Below are 16505 nucleotides of genomic sequence, written 5' to 3' on the forward strand. Positions count from 1 at the left end.
TGCTTCCCCAGCTCTTTCCAAGCACAAATGCAAGGGGTTGTGAGCATGCCCCGACAATATAAACTCACGACTAGCCAAGTACAGATTAGTGCTCACTGATCTAAGATTGCAAAGTTGCTCCAAGGTAAATGGGGGATAAGGCCCCTTGAACTCAGTGGGGCTTACTTCTGACATGCACAGGAATGTGCTGCTACCCTGTGAGCAATGCAAGGAAAATTAGTAAGCCAGCTGATGAGGAAGTTCAAAATAAGAATAACGCATTAAAACGCTTTTACCATTTTCAAGATAGATTACATAATGCATGGAATGGAAAGCTGCTTCCCTCAAGCCCAACACGTTGTGGCCTTCCAGTTTCAAAGCAGTCCTCAAACAGAATTCACTGGCAGAATTTTGTCTCTCTTTTTCAGTATCAGATCTGGAAGCAATCCTCTTAAACTCCTATCTCTAAACTAATAAAAACTCCATTTATGTGCCACTGTTGAGGGCACAGCCCACCCAAGGCAGCTCAGAATATCAAAAACATAACAATGAACAATCTTACAGCCATCTAAAACTGACAAGGGCAGCAACATTAAGTTATCAAAGGCTACTTAAATAGCAGAACAATATAACAACAACAGCTATATTCTGCAATGTAGCTCCCTAGGTGGATGGAATTTTTTTACAAAGAGGCTGTTTGAAGAAGGTGGGTTTTTAGAAATTCATGGTGCCGAGGTCATAGGCACCTCTGAGAGGAGGGAACTCCTATTATTGAACTGCCTCAGTTATTCCTTTCATGGGAGCCCAATGACCCATATGCAATTCTACCAAGATTATTTCCTATTCTGTCCACTGGATAAACAAACTCACCGTGTCTCCTATCTGAAGATCTGCACACTTCCTGACTCCAGGGTATGACAAGCCATCCTGACACGTGGCTGTGAAAGCCAGGTTGAGGTCCTCAGGGTTATCCCAGACAGTTAGCTCTACTTTAGATCGGATACTCTAGAAAACGAAAAGAAACAAGAGTCCCATCAAATAAAAATTTTTAAAAGCACATATATCATTTCACTTCTTAAGACATTTGTAGGAACAAACTATGCACTAATGGGCACATCAAATTATATGAAACAGCACAGTGATCTAAGCTAGTATCCATAGTAGCAATAAGGAGCACCTCCCTTCTTCATCAGTGCCACATTCCATAGTTCTTGATGCCCGGGAAGGTTCCAGTTTCTAGCTGTTAAGAAACATGTTTAGGTTGTGAATCACAGAAGTGCTACTAAAGAATCCAGAGTGGCTGAGAAATAATCTTGCCTCTTTCCTGGAAGACCAATCCCAATATTGTGGAAATAATTGGGCATAACCACCACATATGAAAGGAAGTGCCTTGCTTTCCACAGTTTCTCCAGCACAGAGAGAGGTGAAGTTGAGTGATTTATTTTATGAACAGCATAAGAAGTAAGATACCACCAACAGAGTAATTTGCTGGAATTTTCTTTTATTCCAGCTGAGTCTGAGAGGAATGGAGGTTCATTCCACAGAGCGTTCCAAGAATCACTTTGTATTTGAATTTAAAGGCCCTGGGATTTTACTGCTTGTGTATTTGTGGATGCAGGGAAGTATATATACAGTGGTACCTCGGGTTAAGTACTTAATTCGTTCTGGAGGTCTGTTCTTAACCTGCAGCTGTTCTTAACCTGAAGCACCACTTTAGCTAATGGGGCCTCCTGCTGTCGCTGCGCCGCCGGAGCACGATTTATGTTCTCATCCTGAAGCAAAGTTCTTAACCCGAGCTAATATTTCTGGGTTAGTGGACTCTGTAACCTGAAGCGTATGTAACCCAAGGTACCACTGTATAATTAATAAATAAACATTATGAAGAGAAAAAATGGCTCTTTTAGTATTATTGCAATTTTGTCTAATGTACGTCCCAAAGTTGTTGAGGGGTCTGGTGGCTTGGGATATTATAACAATCACTGCACTTCCTAAATCTGTTCTAAGGATTCTTCCAAACCTCTTCACCTGCAGTGATGTTTGAACTGACTAAATCCCCTACATCCCCTCTCCAACCAAGAAACTTCACGGAATATAATTGTCCTACTGCCAAGCCCAGAGTTGCTTCTCCACCACTTGCCCTTTTGCCTGCACTCCTCTGTGATGCTTCACTCACTGCCTCGTTCCTCTTCATCAGTATTCCAGTGTTAGCAAGTGGGCAGTATTGTACTGGCTTTCCAAGGAAGGAAACAATGAGTTGGGCAGACGTAACTATAATGGTGACTGATTGTTTATCCTTCACTCATTACCATTGCTGTAAAAATAAGTTCAAACCTTTTATAGTCCCCCACTCCTCCCTTCAGGGTCTTTGTTTATAAGCATTCTAAATAGCTATAAAGATTCGTTGTCATAGTCTGGTGACTTTTACAATGAGATAAACAGGATATCAAGTATTTCCAAATCAAAAGCAGAGTAGCAGAAAGTCTCTGTGTGGTGTGTGTGTGTGTGTGTGTGTGTGTGTTTTAAAAAATGCATCTCTGCTGGATTCTCCAACGTTAACATGGCTTGTTTTTCAATAGACCCAGCATGCTGCTCTCCAGATATAATTGGACTCCCAGCTCTCATCAGCCCCCGCCAGCAAGACCAATGGGCAAGGACAATGAGAGTTGTAGTCCAACAGCTTCTACAGGGCACCATGTTGGCTATGGCTGTCTTAATACATTAAAATACCAACGAAACTGGAGACTAATTATTATTATTATTATTATTATTATTATTATTATTATTATTATTAATTACTTATACCACGCCCATCTGGCTAGGTTTCCTCAGCCACACTGGGCGGCTTCCAACAAGAAATTCTTCAACTCTAAATAATTCCAAAATTCTTGTGGCATACACAGCAACAAATCATCTGCTGCCCACATGCCAACTATCCTCATCAGCCTCCCACACAATCAAAACAAACGGAGGAAATGGGTATCCTTCATACATGCCATCTCCTTTTCCTGCTGTGATCTTTAAAACAAAAAGATGCTGCCAGTCAGGACCAGTATTACTAGGTTGAATGTGCTGCTGCCTTTATTATTCAGCATAAATCTACCTTTCTTATCAGGGCAGGGTCTATCTACAAGCCAAATACAGGACAAAGGGGACCACGAAAATATTAACAAGTAGGTGCATGCCCATGAGTGGCTGGTTTCCTTTCTCCAGGCAGCCTCTTTTATAGTCCCAAAGAGCCAATCGGGGGACAACATGGACCACCACGTTGCATAATGCACTTTTGACTTCTAATAGGTATCCATGCAGCCGAGCTTAATCTCTAAGCACTGCTCCATGGGAAGAGACTAAAAGTGCTTTTCTGGCACTCATGGGGGAAAGGGAAGTAATCAAAAGGAAGTAATAAACACTCTGGAACAGCACTTCTCTGTGTTGAAACATTATAGAGAAAACAGTCAAGAAACAGGATTAACAATGAGAAATCGGATAACAGGAATTCAAGCCAAGAGATGAAACCGTTAGAGCTCCTATTTTGGCTTCAATCCATCAAAGCAAAATAATTTTATGTTCTTATACAGCACCTATGTACAAAATCACCTGCATACAGTATGAGAAGATCCAACCTCAGAATCTCCGCCAAAAAGCAAGAGAAATAATTTGAAGCGGGTAATTTGTGTAAGCAGACAAATATCTGTTCATTATTTATTTACTGCATTTCTATCCCACCTCAATGTGATTTTAAGCTTTTGGAGCTTTTTTCATCATGTTGCCATGCATCCAGGCTTCTCATGACATTTGACCGATTCGGCAAAATTCCCCCAACGCCATTTTTACACCCGAAAACCAGGACATGTCACAAATTTTCCTGATATATGGCAAGCCTGGGCTAGTGGGGATTTGAACTCCAGTCTCCTAGGTCCTAGTCCAACACTCTAGCCACTGCACTACACTGGCTCTTCTGTAGTTCAATAGAGAAACTCAAATGTCACAGTTACCAGGGCAGAGGATGGCTTGTCAACAATGATGATGGAGGATGTGTGAAGCAAGAAGAAACAACTAGACTGAGAATCTGAAGAGAAATGGACTGTAGTAGTAAATTTAAGGAAATCCATAGATTTACAGTGCAGGACACAAGTTCAATTTTCTTACCAGCTAGGTGGCATCATCTGCACAACCTCCTTTCATGATATGCTTGCAGAGTGGCATGATGTTATGTCTGCTCCCCAATACCACACTTGAATGCATCTTTTATTTTGAGACTCCTTTGTAAACCACTTTGAGACCCCCTTGGGGCCACAGAGAGGGATGTAAGTATTCTAAATAATTAAAACATACAGACGAAGTTGATGACATCTAAACACCAAAAGTGAAAAACTCACATTGTAGGCCTTGACTATAAGCTGGATAATATTTGTAGAGTCTTGATTTAAAATCTCTACCGTCGTTCCAGGAATGAGGGCAGTAAGGTTCTTTTTAAAGAGGGAGAGAGAGAAGTACACAAGAGAAACAAGTTATTTAAAAACAAAGGAAATTATATCCTCTCATAAGTTTCATCAATATAATTAAAAAGCCACAATTTTTTAAATGGGAAAAACATTGGTCCTTTGAGACTTCTGTTCACTAACATTAATTATGTGGAGGAGAATGGGAAATTTTGTTGAAAGAGACACAAGGTACTTTGAGCCTCTGAACAGTGCAGAGACATAATTCACTTTTAAGTAATAAGATTTAAGTAACGGCAGGCTAGGCTGAATACACTTCTGTTGGCAACGTTCCCAAAATAAGGATTAAATCCCATAGCTATTTTTGGTGCCTTCATGATCACCAATGTTGATCTATTCACTTTAAGAAGCTTAGCTGCTTTTCACTGAAGCTCCATTCTGAAATTAACTGAAGAATGAAATTGGGAGGAGGGCGCACTGCAGAGCTGCTTGGGGCTGCAACCCTAACCCCACTTATTTGGAAGTAAGCCCTACGGAATGCCAGCAGGACGTACCTCCCAGTAGACACGGTTAGGATTGCAGCCTGATTTGCACAGAGGCAAAGCTCCCAGGGCTTAAAGCCAGACCATAAGCACATTCTCAAGTGCTTTTTAATTCCAAGCAGCTCTTCCTTCCTCCGAAGTACTAGACTTCTTAACACATTCTCTCCTCTCACCCCAAAACTCCAGTGGCAAAACTGCCACCTTGCAATCTTAATCAGACCTGAAAGAGTCCTTTCAAGCTTCTCAAGATTGGGGCAAGAATGGGGAAGTTTCAAAAACAGTGGACAAATCTGCAATTGAGAGCTCCCAGTGTGCCTGCATGTGTGAAAATATGCCGTATTCCTGCATGTGTTTATTTGTGTGTGCATGCATGAGAGTGTGGCCCACATCCACCTTGGCATGAAACCCCTGGAGGAGCTACAATGGCGCAATGCAACCCTCATAAAAGATTATCCACCCATGGAGTGGGGTGACTTTCAAGGCCCACTCTGACTCTACTGACTTCCCCCTTCACTTTCCAGCAGGTTTCAAACAGGAAACCAGTTTCTTCCTCTTTGCGCCTAACACTTACCTTATAAAGAACATAGTGACTTTTTGTCACTGCAAAAATTAGGTGTATATTGTTCTCAGCTAGTTTCTCTGCAAGAAGAGCAAGAGAAGGATAATCCTAGAAAAAGACAAAGAAAGAGAGACCAGTGAAGACAAAGAAAATGAATTATAACTGCTTTGCAACTCTAATCCTATTTGCCTGCGAGTAAGTTTCATTGAAGTTAACAGGGCTTCCTTTTGAGTAGATATGCATAGAACTGTGCTTTAAAAGACTCCAAGCGTATACAATTATAGCTAAGCACACACATCTGCAAATAAGAGATTTCCACACTATGGATGTACTTTAAGACCTATTTCATATTACGGCATCCGTGTGTCAAGGAACGGAACTCTGTGGCTCGTCCAAACTAAAGCTGTATTCCTGGTTTGCCATCAGTTAACTGCACTCATTATGATCACGTGAAAACTAGGCCAATTCACAGGGTTGTTGTTATAGAGGTAAATTACAGAGAATTGCCAGGGCAATTACCCAAAATAGGCAGCAATAAAATTCAAGTGCTTTTATTACAGTAAAACAAAACAAAAACAAGAGCAGGGCAAGTTAGTTAAAACTTGATAGGTAACAACTCAACCCACCCACACAATGGCATACATGAAGAAATGTGCCTTCCGCTGGCACTGAAAACTCAAAAGAATCAGTGGGGTGACGAATTTCATAATCAGGGAGCCACTACCAAGAAGGCCTCCCCTGTAGAGCTTAATACCCAGGAAGGCCTATATGCTATAGTGGACACTTCATCATTTAAATAATTTCCAAGCAAATTAGTCGCATTAAGTAAGCCAAGGAACGAATAAATAGGCATGCTGCTCAATTCCCCACCAATTATGGGGTCAGCCGTTCTCTTTACCCTCTTTCATTACATCCCAAAACCTCTTCTCAGGAAGTTCTGCATAGCTTGCACTGAGCCATCATGGCCTCCCACCCAGGCTAAGACCTGACTGTAACCATGTGCCCACAGTTACAGGTAGGTAGCCGTGTTGGTCTGCCATAGTCAAAATAAAAAAATTTCTTCTTCCAGTAGCACCTTAAAGACCAACTAAGTTAGTTCTTGGTATGAGCTTTCGTGTGCATGCACACTTCTTCAGATACACTGAAACAGAAGTTGCCAGATCCTTCTATATAGTGAGAAGGTGGGGAGGGGTATTACTCAGAGGGTGGTGGGAATGGGAGACTGGCAGATGGCTGAGATGAGCCTGTTGACGACTCTTAACGACTGCAATAGGTCTTCCAGGAAAAGGCAAGGGTTGAGAAGGTGAAAAATGGCTTAGTCATGTGCCCACATTATGTATTCTCAGACTATTTTCTGCACTCTCAAAAGAAGATATAAACAAGTGGAGCTCTCCCTTCCAGCACACACCCCATTACCCATACAAATGGCAGTGAAGTAACAGCAGGAGAAGGCAGCATCTTGCCCCAGTATAAACAAGTGAAGGAAAACTTCTCTCACGTTACACATTTGGAGCAAAGAAGAGAGCTCTGACAATAGCAATCCACTCTGTTTAGGCCATGTATCCATCACCTCCAGCTCAGAGCAAAGCTTAGTATGAATGTGCTATTAAGAATACTGTTTATACCCTCCACTTCTTGTTACATATAAAATTATAGGCAAGACGCTGAATAATTTGTACAGACAATTCTGAATACCTAACCTTTAGTGGCATCTGAATCCCACAGAAATTAACAAGACACATATTCCATGAAGCTCATTCACCTGGGAGTTTAGGATTGCAGCTTTAAGCATTTATCTATCCACATTAGTACTATCCATTTCAATGGAAATTAGACATGCCAAACTTTTCACTACTTCCAGCCCGTCTTGTGTGGACCGGCCAGTAATGTTCCCATTTTACAGATGGAGAAAATGATGACCAACCAAGGCCATCCAGCAAAGTCTCTGTTGGAGCAGGAATTTGTATCCAGGCCTTCCATTGTGAACCACACTGACATTCTTCCAATACTATGTTGGCAGAATAGATTTTCATGTGATTTCTAGGCTAGTACACAAATTACAGAAATGGCCAATGAATATGTATATTTACTGATTTTGTTTACTCAGGAAAACAAAGAAATGTCCTGTGGAAGGATTCAAGCCCATTGTGTAAAGACAGCGAGTTAGGAACACTTTCAACATGGAGGGAGGGGAACATTACATGCTCATTAAAGGGCACAATAATAATTAGGATTTGCAATTTGCCTGGCCTGCAGAAAAACAACCCAACAGCTATGCAAGAACAAAGCGGCTCTTCATCCAGAAAAGCCGAAGAAGGAAAATAGCTATCTGCAGACCTCTCTACTGAATTCAAAGTGTCAAATCAAGGTTTACCTTGTCCTTTGATTACCAATATTTTATTTATATACCGAGACAAATAAATGGAAGGACAGCACTTAGCTAGTAAGAGGCAAACAGAAGCTGAAACACATGACTGCCGCTGAAAGCATAATGGAGACACAACAAGTTGCACTAAGACACAGTAAGTTGTGAGACATTCACATGGCCACTGTCTTTAAACAGCAGTTAAGGGTTTGGGGGTAACAAGTTGTTCCATCCTGAAATGAAACGCAACAAGGATCAGTGATACAGAACACTGATAAGGAGCAGTTGTTTACCTCACAAAACATTGAGGAAAGAGCTGGAATGAAGCAGGGACTCCATGCAGCAGCTTTTATATGCACTATTTTGCCTCATGCAGGGCTCCGGAGACACAGGGGAATGTGTTTTTACAACTGTCTAATCATCCAAATGTGAAGTCAAAACAACACTGTGGCATTCAAGAGACTCTCAGAATGATAACTAGACATTTTACACATCCATTTCATTGCTATGCATTCTCACCAGTTGATTGGAAGCAGTGTATTCGTTGGCCTCATTCAGGTGACACTGCCCGTCATGTGGCTGCACCAATCCACCCAGCTTCCCATCCAGTGCTATGTGTGGGACATCATCCGTAGTGAACACCAATAAGTGAGAAGCCTCCTTCCGCCATCCAATCTCCTTCTACATTGAAGTCAAGGCAAAAGAAGAAACCCGTCAGCCTTTGCTCATGCCAACAGACAACTTCTTCCTGCACCAAGCCATTGCATCAGGAGACAGGCATTGCTTAAGTATCATCAATAACAGAGATAAAACTATCTTGTAAAAGAGCTATGAACAGAAACAAAGCCACAGGAAAACAATAAAAACAGAGCAGAATTATAACCATAACCTTCAAATTCTCTAACCAGAAATTCTAATGCAGGTATTGTAATAAACGAAGCAGAATTGTAAGTAAAAATATGCAAATTCAGTCCCTGGTGAGTAACTTTGAATGCACAGCATAATCTCTGCCTGATATTATCTGCAGCAATTAAAATATGCTCTTCCTGCCACTGGTAGGAAGATATGGAAACCCAGTCCTCCAAATATTCATCTCAGTGGAATTAGGCATCATCCTTCTGACAGGAAACCCTCTTAAACAACTGACTCCTGCCTAAAACGGGCAAATGATTGCTCTAGCCATTCAAGCACAATGATGTTTTCAGTGGTCAACATACATGTTGCAGCCAGTAGCTGACCACATGACCTCCAGTTCCAGCAAGATGCCATATCGGCTGTGAAGCAGGTACAATACCCCAGTAGCCTGTGAGACCTGCTTATTTGAAGGAAATACCCAAAAGATCAAAGGCTGCAAAGGGCAGGCCAAAGCAAAATATAAGATGCCATGTATGCACTGCAGCAACTAACTGCATTTTCCAAGGGGATATATTAGTTTAGGGAAGTTGCACCTCCTTTGAGGTCCACATAGACTTGGTCAACTTGGAAAATCAGATTTGCTGACCTCAAGTCCTGTAAGAGTTCACTAATCATGCAATTATTCCTCCGGGGGGGGGGGATATTCTATTACAGTCCCAAACTCTAGAATCATAAAAAGTGGCATGCATTGTATATTTGCTCCCGAAACTTAGGAAAGCAGCTCGATTTTCAGACCAGCGAAAAAAGGTGTGAAGAAATAAAATTTAAAAAGCCATACGAGACATTATTATTAGCAGCAGGTGTAAAAAAAAAATGCTGTCTTTAGTGTTCCCTGCTGAACACAGGAAATAACCCCCCTCTTCCCCCCTCCAGGGAAGTGACAAACATATTATCCTTTTATTATGCTGACAGCAGTTTGAATAAAAATTGTCTTTCTGCCAAGAGTGGAACTTTTGCCAAGGCAGCTGATGAGAGGCAACTGTGCCTGCACATTTAAGAAGCAGGCTATGTTTTGATCCGCACAGAAGCTATGGGTTTTATATATACATATAAAAGGAAAACAAGCAGCAGAAACTGAAGCTCTGTCAGATAGATGCAACCTATCCAAAAATAGTATCAACAGATTCTTAAAATAGGCTGTCATGCCATATACCTTACTAATATACCAAGGCAAAAAAGGACAAGAAAAGTATTTTACTACAAATGCTGCACCCAAATCCCAGTGCCAAATGCAGTCATTGTTCATAAACAAGAGGCATATTTAGGATCTACTGGCAAGGAATGCCACTGATGGAACTGCCAACCTAAGGGACAAGTAACAATGGCACTGCAATTTTTCTTCAGATGGAGACATATACTAGGGATAGTGGCACCCAACAGATACAGGGACACACAAATGTACCAGACCCTTTCTTTTTGTGCTTCGAAAGGGCAAACTAGCACATATACACTGTGGTGAGATGAACAAGTCCCAAGTCACAAATCTCACTATAGAGATGCATAATTTCCCCAGCTAACCTAAAAAGCACAAATTCCACATGGCGCACAAAGCTATTCTGAGAATTCATTTATCAGTGCCATTTTTAAAAGTATGTTCTCCCCACACACAATCAATTAACTTCCCATCTCCAATACCCGCAACCCCTACAGGCTACAAGGAATGGCAGATACAATGGTACCTTGGTTTGCAACCGCTTTGGATTACAACCGTTTTGGATTACAACCACGTCAAACCTGGAAGTGCATGTCCCTTTGTTTTAAATATTACAACCCATGGGGGGGGGGGGAGGCCCTACTGGCAAAAGCGCACCTTGGGTTACAACCTGTTTGGTTTACAACCGGACCTCCGGAACGAATTGTGGTTGTGAACCAAGGTACCACTGTATAGACAACCATTCACAATCTGCCAGAAGTTACTCACCTCACACACAGCAGCCTGCAAGATTGCGTCAAAGCCACCTTCTGGGGCATCCCTATTGCGGGAAACCTTCTGTTTCTGAACCTCTTCATTAAACCGGTCAACTTTATCCGTGAGGGACAAAAGGTGGCGAAATCCAAAGGATGGGACGCAACTGGGAAATAACTTGTAACTAGAAAAGAAATGAAACATCATTGTGAGTCATTTGTCTGCACAGTGAGATAATAACACCAGAGTTTGTGTCCCACTTCATACCTACTAAAGCTGATCAAGAATGCAAATTCAGAGCAACTTTCTGGCTTGAAAAATTACTCAGATTCTGACTTATGTACAATACAGTGACACTGGAAATGAGGAACTTAATCTTGAAACTGAATATGCCCCAGACAAGAGTCTCTATAGAGACTTCTTTCTGAGCAAACTTGGTACTGGCTGTTGTTCAGGACTGAGATTTTGGCATGAACCAGAAAAGCAGCAGGCAAGCCTTAGGCCTGCTCCAGTTGGACTGTCCCTTCCAACCTACCCCAAGAGTGCAATATTCCATCAATTGCCCTGTGGGAAGGATCCTGATGACTTTTCAAGTAGTTAAACGATGTTTATTGTATTTTTAAAATACATAAATTTAATTGGAAGCAACCTTGGAAATATTTATATTCCAAAAGATGGGAAATAAAGAATTGTAATAGATACATCAATATCTATGTGCATGTAGTTTAAATGAATAAGAAAGAAACTGGCCTGCAATTCCATTGGGGCTATATCAGGTGCTCATAATGTGTATGCAAAAGAGCCCTGCAGATTTTTAAAAATTATTATTTCCCCCCTCCTTGTTATAGTGTCACTGTCACCTCAGCAATGTGAGAAGCCCACCAGGGAAGAAGAGCGGCCTGAACTGGCCATGATGAACAACGGCTGCTGCTGCTGCTGAAAGCTGAGGAACAGATGGAAGGAATGCTGGAAAATTCTGTTTTCAGTCTCTGTCACTCTGTCTTGTATTTACATGACTGCTTTATGTATTCATGTGGTTGAACTGACAAGCTCATTTCTCCGCATGGTATGTGCTAGAGTGAAGCAAGAAACTGAAAAACAACTATCCCATTTGAAAAGGACTTATTTGCTTTGCTTTCACTAGTTCTATGGTTTCAGGAGAATAATTTCATTTTAATCATGCTACTTTCTTTTATAAGCATGAACAGGAGTCCCTAGAAGCTTAGCAGCTTCTAGTTCAGTTAGCTAATACTCTGTGATTTGAAGCTTAGCAGAGATCTTATGTCAGTGTTAAGTTGGGGTGGAGGCTTTGGCAAATTGGCCATTATAAATAACACAGAACCTCTATATGCTTGTTCTCTCCTCTTCATTCTCAGTAGTCATATATGCTACATACTAGGGGTTGTATTAAATGAGGCTAAACCAGTCTGAAAAACAGAGCTCTGTGAAGGGTGTAGAGGTGTCTCCTAACAAGTCACAGCACCCTTAGCAAACTACAGCCCAGAATTCTTTGGGAGAAGCCATGAATGTTTAAAGTGGTATGATACTGCTTTAAACGTATACTGCAGATGGGACTGTGGTTTGCAAGCAGAAACCATCCTCCAACCAAATAAGCATACCCTCTTCTCCCCTTCTCTTACCAGTTTTAATCATAATTTTAACATCTGCACTGAAAGTAACCCCTAGTTTCAGGTCACTGCCAAATCATCTGCCAACCAGATTTCAGATCTGGTATCAAATCTTGCTTAAGTTGAAAACCACTTAATGTTGGAAACCACTTTATGTTGAACCATAAATTAGGGAAGCAAGAAAAAGGGACACCGGTAATTAGCAGCAGCAGAGGGGGTTGGGGGGAGAGAGGTGAAGGAAGAACTGCCTGTCTCCTGATTTGAGAAACTCCTGATTCCAAAGAAGAGTATACAGAGTGTCAGCATTGTATCTCCACCAGGCCAAAGATACTGACTTTTCTAGTAGGTTATGAAAATGTGGCCTTGAGTGGGTGTGATTAAACGGGCTCTGTAACCATGATAAGTTACATTAGAGAAGGACATACGTATGTTTGGTATTTTGCCTTCCTTGTAAATTTGCTGAAAACCCTGACTTCCCCTGCTGTCACTTTGGGGTTGAAGTGCTTTTCTTGTTCTGTGTTTCTAGCACAGAAGAGTTTGGACGATGTGCACTAATTACACACCCCAAAAAACTGTTAATTAAAGTGCAGGAGATTTTGTCTACAAATAGTGGTTCTCTTCCACAATTTTGTGGTTTCGTTCTCCTTTTTTTCACACGGTTATCTGCCTAATTCAGGTGTTCACAGTCTACATGCAATGACAAGTCACACAAATCAGAGGCCCACTGACAAGCCTCACACCCTCCAACACATCCCTTTCTCCAGTCTCAGCCTTCCATGAACTGGAGAGCCAAATGCTAAAGTGAGGAGCTTCCTCTACTTGTGGAAGCTGCCTGCCCGATTTAGAAGGCTCGGGGCTATTAGCATCCCTGATTCACATCACTTTCCCCCCTACAAAGGTGATGTGAATGGCAAACAATGACTGCATAGATGGAACGAGCACACAGACTGCAGGGATACGTAGACCAGAGAAGAGACAGTAGTATCCAGTATCCCTGGAGCTTTGTGCTGCACAGAGCCCAGAGCAGGTGAGCATGATGTCGTGCATAATAGGCCTCGGCTGGCTGACACGAGGCAACCGTCAGAGCGAAAATGCTCATTGTCCAGAGCCAAGCATTCATTGACTGCCAGTTTAATTTCAGCAGTTTGGTGGATTCCCTCATGCCCAAGGTTACTGACACTGGATAGAAGATAACAGGGGTTCCAGATGTGGGAATGCTTTGAAAAGAGGAACATCGAGTTAGGTTGCTCCTAAGTCTGCAGTCCTACAGGTACTTACTTGAGAGTAAGCCCCACTGAACTCAGCAAGACTTGCTTCAGAGTTACCATGCATAGGATTAGGCTGCAACTTTCAGGGAGCACTGTATTTTAAAACTAATCTGCATGCGTGCAATGGACGCTACAGAAGACTCCCGCTTTAAAAGAAGAAAGGTTCTACTTTTCATGGATTTAGATTCAGGAACAATACTTGCATAGCTGATGGTCTTTTCAATGCTTCAGATCACGTTCCTCACCACTAGCGACCCTGTTACCCCCTTCCCCACAATGATGCTGGCCAAAAATATATAAATTGCTATACAAATTCAATTTGGGGTAGAGCATGGGTAGGCAAACTAAGGCCCAGGGGCCGAATCCGGACCAATTGCCCTCTCAACCCAGCCCATGAATGGTCCGGGAATCAGTGTGTTTTTACATGAGTAGAATGTGTCCTTTTATTTAAAATGCATCTCTGGGTTATTTGTGGGGCATAGGAATTCTTTCATTTTTTGATTCAAAATATTGTCCGGCCCTCAACAAAGTCTGAGGGACTGTGGACCAGCCCCCTGCTGAAAAGGTTTGCTGACCCCTGGGGTAGAGCAAAATGCAAGCAAGGCTGCCGAGACTGGTGAAAAATACATATGCATAAAATAATTTGTTATTTGTTTTGGATGCAACACATCCGCTCAAAAACAAACTGCACACAAATGTGCATTCTGGCTGTGCCAGGAGTGTGGTTGGTGTGATGGGAAAAGGCTGTGTAAATGCAATGTGTGTGGAGGGGGCTTGAGTGAGCCTCCAGCTTCTGTCTTTCTTATATAAGCTCTCCTTTTAAGTAAATGATTTTGCCTGCAGGAACACCTATACCTAACTATTAGGGTTAGGGTTAGGGTTAGAAAAGTCTCCCAAAGTGTGTTGTCAACAGAGCTTTAAAATCTCTTAAAACTTTTTCTTTCTAAAAGCCACAGGAGAGTTGCTAAATTATCAGGAACCACTGGCTTCATGCCAAATAAATTTGCCGTCACTAGGCACTTGTTTGAAATCCTGGAGATTGCTCCAGGAAAAAAGTATGAGACAGTAGTTGTTAACTGCACCAAACATCCCTGCAAGTTAGACAGTAATACTAGCTGGGATCCAAAGAACTACTTTCAGCTGTGTACCTCAAAGGCTTGTGATCATTTGGTAAGTTCAGGTTTGTTTAACTTTTACTCTTTGGCAGACACCACTCACCATGTATCAACTACTTTTGCAAACCACCCATTCCCCTTTGAGTTGCTTGCAGGTGTTTTGCAGGCCCACACAATCTGGGACCCACTAACACAACTGCAGCCCTCCAGTCTAGAAGGGACTCGCAATGCTTGGTTTTGCTGCCTTTCTGGGACCTGTAAAAAAAACCAGGAAGTTGTCAAGCCACAACAAATGGTAGATGGACCCAGTTTAGCTTGGTGAGTCACTCATCTATGCAGGCCTGGTCTTCTGCCATGCAGTCAGAGGGGACTTCCAGCCAAGAAAATCCTAAGCAAAGCACTAGACTGAATGGGCCTTTGGATCCTGGCCACTGCCCTAATTTTACATACACAAATGCATAGGCCAAGAATATAAAGAATAATATTTTCAAAAACCCAAGGACCAACGTTTCCACTTCCCAAATGTATTTATATCTGCACAGTTTAGAATATATATATATATTTAAAGGAATATAAAAACACTGCATCGCAGATATCATGATCCTACACAAAATTCAAAATAGACCTGTTTTTTTCAAATGTGAGGTGTCTACTTTTTAATGATCCTGCAAGCTGTGAGGTCTTGCAAGCCCTTCCCTGCAGCCATGGGATGCTGCTGCAGGTTCTAGCTTGCTCTGCTCAATAGGAAAGAAATCTTATATTCTTGCACATTCAGTGCCAAAGCAACAACTGTAGCAGCTGCTGGCCCTTTGCTTACCCAGTGCAAGGGTTGTTCTGGTATCTAGGTGCTGTGTAAGAAAAGGGAGAAATGTTTTTGTCCACGAAAGAGCCAAACCCAAGGCGGAAATTGCTGGTGAGCTTCCCCATCTCTTCAGCCAGCGTCGTTCCCAGATTCCGGATGTTGTCCAAATCATCCTTCATGGAGAGGGAAAGGTCCATCAAATAATACAGGTCCACAGGGTAGTCCTCTACCTGCCGAACGTGCACATGGAAAGGCGTTGGATCACCTGTGGAAGCAGCAGGTTTGTGGCAGGTTAATAACAAGCAAAAGGCAAGCCAGTTGTTTCCTTTCTTTGCCTTTTGCATTCACTCAGCTGGCGGTGCAAAATCACCCCCTTAACTGTTACCAGAAATAGCCACAGATTCATGCCTGAAATATGAATACTTCTTCACAAAGTTTCCTGTTGCAACATGTAATTGATATAACATGCCAAAATCCAGACAGCATACTTTCCTTTTTGTAAAATCTGTAAGAGAGCCCTTCCATTAAGGCTTCAGTAGCAGCCTGGCAATTGCAAGGGGGAGCAACTGAAGCAATTACTCAGTTAGAACCATAGAACTGAAGTGTTGGAAAGTACCCTGAGAGTCTTCTGGTCCAACCCCCTGCAAAGCAGGAATCTCTAAAACATCCATGGCAGATGGCCATCAAACCTCTGCTTAAGAACGTCCAATGAAGGAGTCCACCACCTTCCGAGGGAGTCTGTTCCATCGGCAGGTGATATCAGGGCCACAACAATAACCCTGCAGCGCTACTCTGATGTGGCTGCTCTTTAGCTTGCATCCATACGGGCAGCCAAGCCACAACAATATTTCCTAGTTGTGAGACTTGCAGCTACTGGCTGGGAGCCATTTCATTTTTTTATTTTTTTATTTTTTGGGTTTACCAATGCACTCAAGCTAGTTCCCTGCAATAATAATAATGGATTAAAATCAAACAAATGCAATACTA

The 16505-nt window shown here is 42.1% G+C and overlaps 2 protein-coding genes across 2 annotated transcripts in view; one reads left to right on the top strand and one right to left on the bottom strand.

Moving 5' to 3' along the window:
- UMPS (uridine monophosphate synthetase) overlaps positions 1-11776 on the top strand; it is a 60795-nt gene extending 49019 nt beyond the window's left edge. The window contains exon 7 of the transcript XR_014006517.1: positions 11554-11776. The gene's annotated coding sequence lies outside the window, so the exon portion shown is untranslated. The remainder of the gene's footprint in view (positions 1-11553) is intronic.
- ITGB5 (integrin subunit beta 5) overlaps positions 1-16505 on the bottom strand; it is a 79713-nt gene that overhangs the window by 32266 nt on the left and 30942 nt on the right. Inside the window, exons 4-9 of the mRNA XM_081188488.1 lie at positions 15534-15783; positions 10721-10889; positions 8404-8565; positions 5532-5627; positions 4356-4445; positions 850-984 (exon numbers count right to left, since the gene is read on the bottom strand). Coding sequence (XP_081044614.1) covers positions 850-984; positions 4356-4445; positions 5532-5627; positions 8404-8565; positions 10721-10889; positions 15534-15783 — 902 coding nt within the window. The remainder of the gene's footprint in view (positions 1-849; positions 985-4355; positions 4446-5531; positions 5628-8403; positions 8566-10720; positions 10890-15533; positions 15784-16505) is intronic.

The sequence above is a fragment of the Podarcis bocagei genome, assembly GCF_964188305.1.
Source record: "Podarcis bocagei genome assembly, chromosome: 1".
NCBI lineage: Eukaryota > Metazoa > Chordata > Lepidosauria > Squamata > Lacertidae > Podarcis > Podarcis bocagei.